At 44.2% G+C, this 10967-nt stretch overlaps 1 protein-coding gene across 2 annotated transcripts; it reads left to right on the forward strand.

Moving 5' to 3' along the window:
• The first annotated feature begins 3967 nt into the window (after nucleotides 1-3967).
• LOC133928645 (phosphatidylinositol:ceramide inositolphosphotransferase-like) lies at nucleotides 3968-10702 on the forward strand. 2 transcript variants are annotated; one of them, XM_062375065.1, is made up of 12 exons: nucleotides 3970-4595; nucleotides 4714-4803; nucleotides 8324-8410; nucleotides 8552-8620; nucleotides 9036-9116; nucleotides 9225-9296; nucleotides 9410-9470; nucleotides 9569-9671; nucleotides 9775-9870; nucleotides 9948-9994; nucleotides 10074-10198; nucleotides 10318-10702. In XM_062375065.1, exons 1-12 carry the CDS (start codon nucleotides 4560-4562, stop codon nucleotides 10390-10392), a joined length of 942 nt encoding a protein of 313 aa, XP_062231049.1. In that variant the 5' UTR covers nucleotides 3970-4559; the 3' UTR covers nucleotides 10393-10702. The 2 variants fall into 2 exon arrangements, with proteins under 2 accessions (XP_062231050.1, XP_062231049.1); XM_062375066.1 differs by lacking the exon at nucleotides 9775-9870 and having other exon boundaries at nucleotides 3968-4595.
• The last annotated feature ends 265 nt before the right edge of the window (nucleotides 10703-10967 follow it).

Raw genomic sequence — 10967 nt, forward strand, 5'->3', positions numbered from 1 at the left:
TCGGGGGCCGCGGCTTGCAACCCCAAGCACTCTCTCCCGGAACTTCCTTCAGTGGGCCCTCGGGGTACTCGGGTGCCCGGGAGGCTACTGCTCGCAGCCCCGGGCACACCCCTCCCGGTACTTGGTTCTCCTGGTCGTCGGGGGACTTGGGTGCTCGGGGGTCACCGTTTACCTCCCCGAGCACTTTCTTCCCGTCACTTAGTCTTCACAGATCATCGGGGAACCTGAGTACTCGGGGACCACTGACTGTGGCCCCGAGCGCCCTCTCCCGGGACTTAGTCTTTTTTACCTCGCGGAGGAGACCCCGCGGGATGGTGCCACGTGGCGGATTGCTGGCCTGGCCTCGGGATTCAGGCACCCCTGGTTCCTGATTCACCGACACCTACACTTTGAATACTAGATCACATAACCCCCTGGAGTGGTTTGCAACAACGGTTTTGATGACATGGCAGCGGTTTCACTGACGTGACAGCCCACTATGTCATTTTTCCTAACATGGCAGTGCACATGTGGCAAGTAGGCTCAAATATCATATTAGTTGGACGGCCAAAGGAATACAGCGAGTGGCAGCGTCATGATACTTCAGCCACCGGAGAGGCAGGAGAAGACCGGGGCACCTCGAGTTGATTGGGCTCGAGTAGAGCACCTACGAGGTAGGATGACACGTGTAGGAGGGTTGGATGGGAGCGAAGCGTCGCACAAAGGGTTGGCGATGGCGAGCTACGGCCGGAGCAAAGGCGGCACATTGCTAGCACATTTTGGCGTGCAAAGGCTCCAATGGAGGGCACCACTAGCTAGCAGAGGTCCTAGCGGTGGTGTAGGAGGAAGGAATCAGGCCGAGTGCTTACCGACGGTGAGAAATCAGAGGAGGCGGTGGCAGCGATCCGGTTGGGGCGTTTGAGCCCTGGTGGAAATGAGACGGGGGATCATGATGGTCGTAGTGGTGGGCTCGATTTGGTCAATGAGGCATTGAGGAGGTGGGGGCAGTGATGGTCGGAGCTCAGGAAGAAAGGGGGCGGGACAATGGTGCTCTGTTTTCGTGCGGGGAGAAGTAGGAGAGGAAGAGGGCCATAAAGCTTTGAGCGTCATGCAGCCGAGCCCGATGATTCCCAACTTTCCTAGGAGCTTCCCCTTAGCCTCCTCTACTGTTGGCCTGCTTCCAATCTCTGGATCCATAGCCGTTGAGCTGACTTGGGAGTCCTCGCGCCGACCCCACTCTTTGAGCTGAGCACACTGAGTGTCACAAGAACAAATTTGGCACACCGCCATCCAAATCCGCTGAGCTCGAGCTGGGGGAGGTACAGAGGAGAGTCATACAGAGCTTCCTCAGCCTTCTTCCGGCACATACCAAGCTCGTTGGCCTCGTCTTCTTTGATGCCAACCACTTTTCCACCACCTCGCTACCGAGCCATCGCATCAACGCATCTCCTGATCACCAAAACTCATGGTGAGGTCACCCGCACCCCCGCGCATGCCGTAGCGCTCACTGCTTCAACCCCGACCTGTCATGGACGTGGCTTCTCACAGAAACCAGTCGCCACCACATGCGAGCGCTTGTCGTTGGCCATGCTCACGACGAGTACCCAATGCCTACCCTGAAGCTCCTGGCATCTTCCCCTTCTGTAGCCTCATCGGCAACGCTCCACCGGGCGAGTTCACTGAGCAGAGCCGCGTGGCGTCGACCTCGGGTGACATGTTAGCCATGTGGCAAAAATAGGTGATGTGGTAGCCACGTCATCAAAACTGCTATTGTAAATCACTCTAGGGGTTATGTGATCCAATATTTAAAGTTCGGAAGAGTAAAATAAACAATTTAATAGTTTAGTGGATTATCCGGATACAAGATATATTTCAAGGGAGTAATTTGGATTTTTTCCTTAACAATACAAAGTACATGTTGGAGAAGATGACATCATCAGTGCTATGTTCGGATAAGAGAGTGTTGGAGTGGTATAGGGCTTGTATTAGGCCGGTAATGGATCCCGTAAAACACGATTACAGTCAATCGAACCAAAACTAATGAACTCAAGTAACAGAGTGAAAGCAGACACATCATCCATTCTTTCACTTACTTTCAGGCTCTCAGCGCTGTTGTATGGATGGTTTTGACGCTAACACAAAGTGCACCAAAAGATAGACATGGGTGAAGTCATGACGTCATAACTAGGCTAAGGATATGTTTGTAGATCTCTTTTTGATTTAAATCTTTTGGAGGAAGTGATTATTTGAAAAAAATAATTTTATAGTTAAAAATGATTCTCTAGCGATTTTTAGAGTAAACTCTGAAAAAAAATGATCAAGTGTAGAAAGTGATTTAGAGAAAATTACTTTTTTTAGCTATCAGCATCTAGTTTATTTTAGAGAATCACTATAATAAATAAATTTCATCGAAGAACTAAAAACTACTATTTAATAAAACTTCCTTTAATTTCACTTAAAAAGTTATTCTGAAACCTCAGTCAACAAAACCCTAAAGCAATGAACCAAAAAAGCGATTCAAAGTCATACGGCACGTTGGCGGCTGAGCAGAAGCAAACCCATACGCTCGGCGTGACGCAAGTGGGTGTGTCTAGAAGGAAAGCGAGACGCAGCTTCAGTTGACGCTTTTGTAGTTTGAAACGAAACTTCAGTTGGCTGTTCAGCTTGGAGCTTTGGGCCCCTACTACAGTACAAATCGCTGGCGATGTTAACATCACAAGTTTTTTCTTTTCTGGAAAAATCAATGGGGAGAAATTAACATGCCGAGGTCTGAGTCGTTACATTGGCCGGCATGTGCCATCAGTACGTCTTTGTTCCAAGTTCCATATTGTCAACGATGTCCTTTAGGTGGAAATACATGTACACCCTGGTTCTATTGGAAATTACAAATCTATGTCAAGCATCTAAAATCTGAAGGGTCTGTCAAGTTCTAAGGTGATCTGTAATTTGCAAGTTACCAAGTAACTATAATAAATATTTGTATAAAAATTAACAACCCACGACAATGCTCACTCTCATCCCTCCTAATTCTAATCCATCTCTAGGTGTTGCAAGATGTAAGCCACTTAGATCTATTAGAGGGGACTTGGACTTAGAATATTTTGTTTGTAAACTTTACAGATTATTATATAACTAGCCGGGAGCCCATGCCTTCCATTGGATCTTTATGCCTTCCAATGGTGCTTTTCATCATTCACAGATAAATATATTTAATTCTAAAAGGCATATACAAAATTATTGCACCAAAAATCCTTCGTATCAGCATGTAGAACCAACCATCATCACTTAACATACTCCTTTGGTAGCAAATATTAAGTAATTGACATTTAACATCTATTGCAAAGCAAAAGCATTCATATTCAATTGCCCTCTCCACCTAAGAATCTATAAAATACCTATCCAAACAAACAAATTAATTTTAAGAACAACAAAAACTATATGCACCAATCGTAAACATATACTCTTTATTTCAATTGATCAGAATGATATCTAAAACAAATCAATTACTTTCAAAATTAAAATTGGTTGTCTGGCTTATTCGCTTCCCCTCTACACAAAACAACCCATAAAACCTCCTATCCAAACATGCAAATTTATTCTAAGCACAAAAAAAGATACTTGAACGAATCTCAAATAGACTCTTTACTATATGTGACCATCCATTTTCCCACATGACTATTGTTGGGCAGATATATTTTGCATTGGCTTTTGACGATGGTTTTTCATGATTTAACCGATGACCAATATACATATTAGAACTCTAAGGCAATAACAGCAGTCATCTGTCAACTCTGCCTTCGAGAAAGGATCAACATGAGGGCCAACTTTGAAATAAGAAAATTGCCAAGGGATTGGTCTTGTTATTGTCCGGTACCTCCTTCCTAGCACATAGCCGCCGCCCGCCGCGTAGGAGCCGCGTCAAACTCCGCCGCCCGCCGAACCACGTCCACCCTGTCAATTCCAACACCAACGTTACGATACGCGCACCATTATTCTAGAATTCTCCCCTCTACCTCCGACCTGGCAGCAGCATGTCGTTTCCGATTCATTAATTAATAGCCATTAATTAAATCAAAATGTCGAAGGGGGAGAGAGAGCGCGCCGAGGGAGAAGCAAACAGAGAGGAAGGAAGAAGGCAATCCATATCTGGAAAGGCCATTTGGATCCCTGGTTCCAGATAGAAAGAAAAAAAAGAAGAGGACCGATTTCTTCCAGCGCGGCGGCAGCTCATCCTCTCTTCGTTCACCTATCTCCGAACAATCCGCTGATCCCTTCCGACACTCGTTGTTTTTTTAGTTCCCCCATCCACCAACCCCGTCCCACACATTTTCGATTTCTCTCTCTCTCTCCCTTCCCTTCCCTTCCTCTGCTGCCGGAGGAGGTGGAGGAGGAGGAAGAAAGCAAAGGAGCGAAGGGCGCGCCTGGAAGGAGGAGGAGGAGGAGAGCAAAGAGGCAAAGGGCGCGCCTGGAAGGAGGAGGAAGAGGTACGGGAGCAATCCTTTGATTGGTGGGGTTCTCTCGTCTCCGATTCCGGGTGCGCTAAAACGAGCAGCGCCGCCGGCTACGGCTAACCGGCAGCCATGTCGCCCTTCTACCTTGCTCGTAGTGCTTCCAAGGTGCGTGTGGTTGGTGGGTTGGATTTCTTGTTTTCCGCCTTTCTTCTCGTTTCTTTTTCGATGGACGGTTTTGGTTGAGAGGCTTGAGATGGATTTGGGGATCGGGTGGGGCGTGCAGGTGGTGAGGAGGATCACCTCGGAGACGTCGGCCGAGCTCAAGATCCTCTCGGAGAAATGGCGCCTTCTCCTCGCTGGCCTCGTCTTTCAGGTACCGTCCAACGAATTTACTATCTTTGATTACTCGCTCTCAAACGATGAGATATTGGCAGGACCCTTATTCCGTTTCGGAATTGCGGGTTAAACTCTCAAGAATGCAATACTGTACAATTCTCTACTACATAAAGCACGAGTTGATTCATATGTTGAGTCCCACTCACCTAATAGAAAACTAGAAAAAACCTAGTGAAAGCCTGCGCAAAACTAAGAACCACGAAAAATCGGGCTGACTTATCTGTTCGTCCTCCTTACCCTTCTCGACCACCCGGCCCCGCTGCCCTCGTGCACACCACACTTCGGAATCGGGTCCATGAACACCTTCACCTTGCGCCTCCTCCTGAACCGCAACTGCATGGCCTTGGCGAACACGATCGGCGCGCCTCGAAACACGCCCGCCACGTACACCTCTACCGCTGGTGGCGTCTTCGTCCTCCTACTGGTCCTTTGAAACCTTGATCGGTGTCGCGTCGTGACCTAGCACTTCATCACCCAGCCCTTCTTGCCTTCGCTCTTCGTCTAGCACATCTCCAGGATCCCTAAGAGGAGCCTCTCGTCCTAGTTCTGGACCTCGAACCGCATGCTGGCAGCCATCCTCACGGTCACCGTGCTGACGAATGTGGCCTGCTCCGACTTTGCGTCGATGCGGTCTCGACGGAGAGAGGATGCTACATGGCCATTGCTAATTCTTTTTGTCATTTGCGAGTGCAACACGTAGCTCCTAGATTAGCCAATGTACTAAGCTACTAATCACATCCAAATCCCCCTGTTCTTTCCGATCGGTTGCATCGAGTGATTGATGAGTTCTTATTCAATTCATGCAGTGTTGCTTTCCACACGTGGAAACCCCCGCCTTTCCCCCCGGGCTCCACACCCGGTGATCCCTTTTCTACATAATTTATCAAGCAGCTAATGTGCGCAGGAGCTTTTTTTTTTGCGTAATCCAACTCACAGGATTAGTGGATCAACAACTGCGCGTTTTTTATTCTAATCACTAGGGTTAGAGGAGCACTTCATGCCAAAAGCCCGAAGGGCCGATTCAAGAATTTAAGGCATATTTTATTAAAAAAAGTCAAACTTTGTAAGTTTTGACCCACAATTAGCCAAATTATATGTAAAGATATCCAAATGTGCCGTGCTTACTTAGCCAGCCTGTGGCCCGGCACTGTAGGTACGACCCATGCATGGCCGGGTGTGTCGGCATGTCACGACTCGACTGAGATGGGTCGGCATGGGCACAACCCAGCCTGGGTCGGCACGGGCACAGCACGGCCCGGCACTCCTCGGCCCGGCCCGGCCAGGCACGGCATGCCTCAGTCCGGCTAGGCACGACCGACTTGTCCAGGCATGGCATGGCACAGCTTGCCCGGGCCAGTCAGGCGCCGTTGCGCGTGGGGCCGGCCTGGCTAGGCACGGGCGGCATGGGTGGAACAGAAGGGCACGCGGGGGCACGCTCGAGTTAACGGGTTAACAGGTAACCGTTTAACCCGTTAACCCATTATTTTTGAATTTTCTAGCCGTTTTCTAGTCATTTTGAAAAGATCTTTAGAGAAATTAACGAGGAACAGGTAAGATTTGCTAAGTATAATATATCCAGTTATGAATTAGGTGCTATATCTCTAAATGGAATAGGACACTTGAGGAAGCATATTAAATATTGCAAACAAAATTCTGGGGTTTTTAATGAAACCATGTAATTTTTGGAGCATAGCCATAGGTTGTACTATTTTTTTCCTTTTAGTAGAAAGGTTTTTAAAGGCAATCAATCAATAAAACTTTTTATTATTTTTTTTTTACAATTTTTTTGAATTTTAAAGCTATTATTTTTGAATTTTTTTTTCTATTTTCGGAGTGCTACCGGGCCAGGGATGCCTCCACCGTGCCCGCCGTGTCGCCGGGCAGCCATGCTGTTGAGTTGTCACTGTGCCTACCGGGCCCCGCCGTGCCGCCAAGCCCATAGTGCTAGAATCGTGCCCGGGCCGACCCGGCACAGCACAGTGGAGGATGGGCCATGCCGTGGGCCGAGGGCGCGGCACATGGCCTGACATGGCATGGCCCGTTATCGTAGCGGGGCCGTGCCGAGCTGGGCCTGTGCTAGGCCGGCCTGAGTGACCCATTTGGTCATTTCTGATTATATGCATGTTTAGTATACAAAAATTGTCTCAATTGATTTGTATTTCAAATTATTTTTAATATGATGTTGATTTTATAGCAATTGATTATATATTATAATATAAATTAACGGTTAAAGTTTACTTTTGATGACTTCTTTCAAAACAAAATAAGGCTTACACTCCTGTTACATTGGTACTCACTCACCAGGCTCCACTACGGTTGGCTCAAGTGTAATTAGCATTTAATACTACTTGCAAACATAAACAGGAAGTTTACAATGCTATAATTGTAGTAAACACACACAATGTTCGGAATTACAGAGAGGAGGTTTCATTGTTTTAACTACAAAAGGTTTATTATTCAACTAGGGAAGCCAACAAGCACCATAAATCAACTTGTGAGGTTTTCTACGATAAGTAACAACTAAGGTTCTATTTAAAATATCGAAATTTTGTAAAATAGTGCAAATCTTCTTTCAAATTTGTTCCGGAATCGTTAGTTACAAATGCGGTTGCGAAACAAAATCTCTACTATATTAAACATGAGTTGGTTTCCGTCTCACATCTTCCCCCTACTCTCCTCTTATCTAATAAAAACCCCTAAAATTCGAAGAATTTACCCACTCTTGCCATCCACCCTTGTCATATGCCTCCCCGTCTCGTTACCACTACGAATATGGGACCCATCTTACTAATGAAAATAAATAAAGAAATTAGGAGGGAAATTAACGGATAATCTCCTCTCTTTTTCGGATCTCATTTGAAATCAAACTACGGCATCGCCCCCGACGTATTCGTTCGGCAGCGCTCCCATGGCATATGCACATTTCCATACCTTGAGTTTATGCATGATGTTATCACGTCTAATGTTTGTGTTTTCATTGCAATGCATGGACACTTAGCTAGTTTATCCTAAATGGTTGCTATAGTTGACAATGGCTTCAACTCTTCCTTTTTGCTTTTTTTAGTTAGCAAATGAAATTATGAAAAATGGTGGAGTAGATTTTGAGATGACCACATGGGAATGTGCTATTTAGAGCATGTACAATGGGGTGCTTATAGAAAACGGTGGAGTAGATTTTGAGATGACCACCTGGGAATGTGCTATTTAGAGCATGTACAATGCGATGCTTATAGAAAAAACCGTTTTTTTTTTCCAACTGCACTGGCATATATGCTTCGACAGTGAGTAAGGTGCTTGCTTAATCACAGTTGCTTATATTAGTGCTAACAAGCTACTTAACCATGTTTAAGCACATGTAATCTTTGTTTGTATTGTAAATTAAAACTTTTATGTAGGTCCTTATCACTTCCTTTTCTTAAGCACCTAGCTATAAGTACCTAGTATTGTTCATGCCCTTACAGTCCCTGCACTAATTTGATTTATTATTGTACCAACAGTACATTCATGGTTTGGCCGCTCGAGGGGTCCATTATTTGCACCGGCCAGGGCCTACCCTTCAAGATCTTGGCTTCATGATTCTTCCGGTATGTACCACGTGTGCCCTATTTTTTTCTAATCTTATCTGTCTACTGATTATTTGAGATCAAATTTGGAACAGCTATCTTATATCCAGTACTGGAAATGCTCTCTTATTTGCATTTTTGGTTTTGCTGAGTTTCTTGTAGGAGCTTGGAAAAGAAAGGGGTTACATCAGTGAAACATTGTTTACATTTGTCTTCCTCTCCTTTGTATTGGTACATATCTTTACTAGCATCCTTTATAATTCATTTGTTTGTTCTTTCAAATCACCATTCATCCTATTTCCTTTCACTTTCTGTTCGCATATGATCAGTTGGCTAGGCTTTTTAAGCCAAAAGTTAACTCTGCAATGTAAACAAGAGAGATAACTGTGCCATGATTTATACACAAAGTACACATTAGACACATTTTCATGATTTCCAGTTCTTTTCTCACCTTTTTATTTTTTTTTCCTTTTTTTAATTTGTTCTTGTTCTTTTCCTGAAATGCATCATTTTTTCTCCTACATGCAAGTAGCCTAACTCTACTGTAAAAGCACGATTTCAATTTGTCTTGTCCTTTTCCTGAAATGGATCAATTTTGCTCCTACCCGCAAGTTTAGCCTTGCTCAACTGTATTTTTTCCTTGCAGTGGACATTCCACCCTTTCATCCTTCAAACCAAGCGCTTCTACACTGTTCTGATTTGGCGCAGGGTGCTTGCCTTCCTATGTGTGAGTGTCCATTTGTTTGCTTGATTTCTTTTGTGTGATAAGCTGATATATTGTTTGTCTCTTTTACTTACTGGGAATAGCATATTTGTGTGTTTTATGTTTCTTCAGGCTTCTCAATTGTTACGGATAATCACCTTCTATTCTACACAGCTTCCAGGACCTAACTATCATTGTCGTGAGGTAAGGGGCTTGTTAAGTCTAGTTCTGGTTATGGTGGCCGATTTTGTTTGTGTTCATTATGATATGTTATGTCGTTACAACCTATGAGTACCTTCATTAATCCTATCTTGCAGGGCTCACCTCTGGCCCGATTACCACCACCACAAAATGCAGCAGAGGTCCTTCTGATTAATTGTAAGCGATGACTTCTACACTCCTCTACGCATTGATCTATTGTGCCACTCGTTTTTTATGTCCAAACATCCTAAGTTAGTTCTATTTCTTTACTACAGTCCCAAGTGGAGTGATTTATGGATGTGGCGACTTGATATTTTCGTCCCACATGATTTTCATTCTAGTGTTTGTCATAACATACCAGAAGTATGGAAGTATAAGGTGAAGATTTGTTTCCAATTATTTATTTTTGTTTAAGTTCATTCAATCTGTGAAACATTTTGTTAAATGATGTTTAATCCTAATTTTTGCGTATTCATATAAGGTTTGTTAAGATGCTTGCATGGTGCGTAGCTATTGCTCAGAGTCTTCTTATAATAGCTTCTCGCAAGCATTACAGCGTTGATGTTGTTGTTGCATGGTGGGTACATATTTCATTGTCTTGCATTATTCTGCCGTGCTTCTATTTCTCTTTCTTGATGTATCTTTCTTACACAGGTATACTGTGAATTTGGTTGTTTTCTTTGTGGACAAGAAGCTTACAGGTAAGAAAAAATCGCTTACCACTGTAATGTTTTTTGCAGTGGTTTCATTTATCAGTAACCGTTCAAATTCATTCTGCAGAACTACCCGATAGATCAGCAGGATTGACATCCATGCTGCCCGTGACTGTGAAGGATAAAGATAGCAAGTTGAAAGAAGAGAACACCAGATTGCTGAATGGTAACTCTGGTGATTCAGCTGATCGGGTATGAGATGACAAATGTTTATTACGACAGGATTGCTGTACTTTTTTCTTAAATTATTTTAGTTCAAGTATCCTGCACACTCTTCAAATACTGAGCAATATCATTATGTTGTGTTGCAGAGACCACGAACACAAATGAATGGGAAGCACATTGAGAATGGAAACCATGCTGAGAGTCAAACTGTGAAAACATGATCAGTGCTGACTCGAAAGATTTTTGTTAGTTGAAAGACGTTCCAGAGGCCTAAGCATGATATATGAGGAAGGAAGGCATGCCTAGCACCTTGATGGCTTCATTCTAGGCTGCAGATGTTTTGTTCTCCAACTGTAATTGTAATCCCCTTTTCTTGTTTCTTTCTTTGATTTTTCAGCTTGTAATTCAGATTATTTATACAAAATGTGTATATTTAGCACATCACTGAGATTCTTTCAAAGTGTAATCATCTCGCCAATATGACGTAGTCCTGTCAATACCTATCTCTGAAAGGTCACATGGTTCATTTGATTGGCTCTGGCCGCCTTTTGACCCTTCTCACGGACAGTTTGGGTTCCCCTTTCCATTGAAGCAGAATAAACCCAACGGTTCCCGGCAGAAAATGGTTGGTAATGATTCATTTCTGATTTTAGTATATGATAATGCTTTCACTTATAAAATATATGGAAATGTTGATGCTTGAGTGTTGCCTCTAAATCAGCGAGAGAACATTTGAACTTTATGGGTTCTATGGTTGGCAGAACCGAGTAAATTGAAGTCGTACGTGATGCGTGGA

The sequence above is a fragment of the Phragmites australis genome, chromosome 9 (genome assembly GCF_958298935.1).
Source record: "Phragmites australis chromosome 9, lpPhrAust1.1, whole genome shotgun sequence".
Classification (NCBI taxonomy): Eukaryota; Viridiplantae; Streptophyta; class Magnoliopsida; order Poales; family Poaceae; genus Phragmites; species Phragmites australis.

Coding starts and splice junctions, on each gene's coding strand:
- LOC133928645 (XM_062375065.1), top strand. CDS start 4,560: ATGTCGCCCTTCTACCTTGCTCGTAGTGCTTCCAAG. Junction 4,596..4,713: donor TTGCTCGTAGTGCTTCCAAG/GTGCGTGTGGTT, acceptor TGGGGCGTGCAG/GTGGTGAGGAGGATCACCTC. Junction 8,621..9,035: donor TCTTCCTCTCCTTTGTATTG/GTACATATCTTT, acceptor TTTTCCTTGCAG/TGGACATTCCACCCTTTCAT.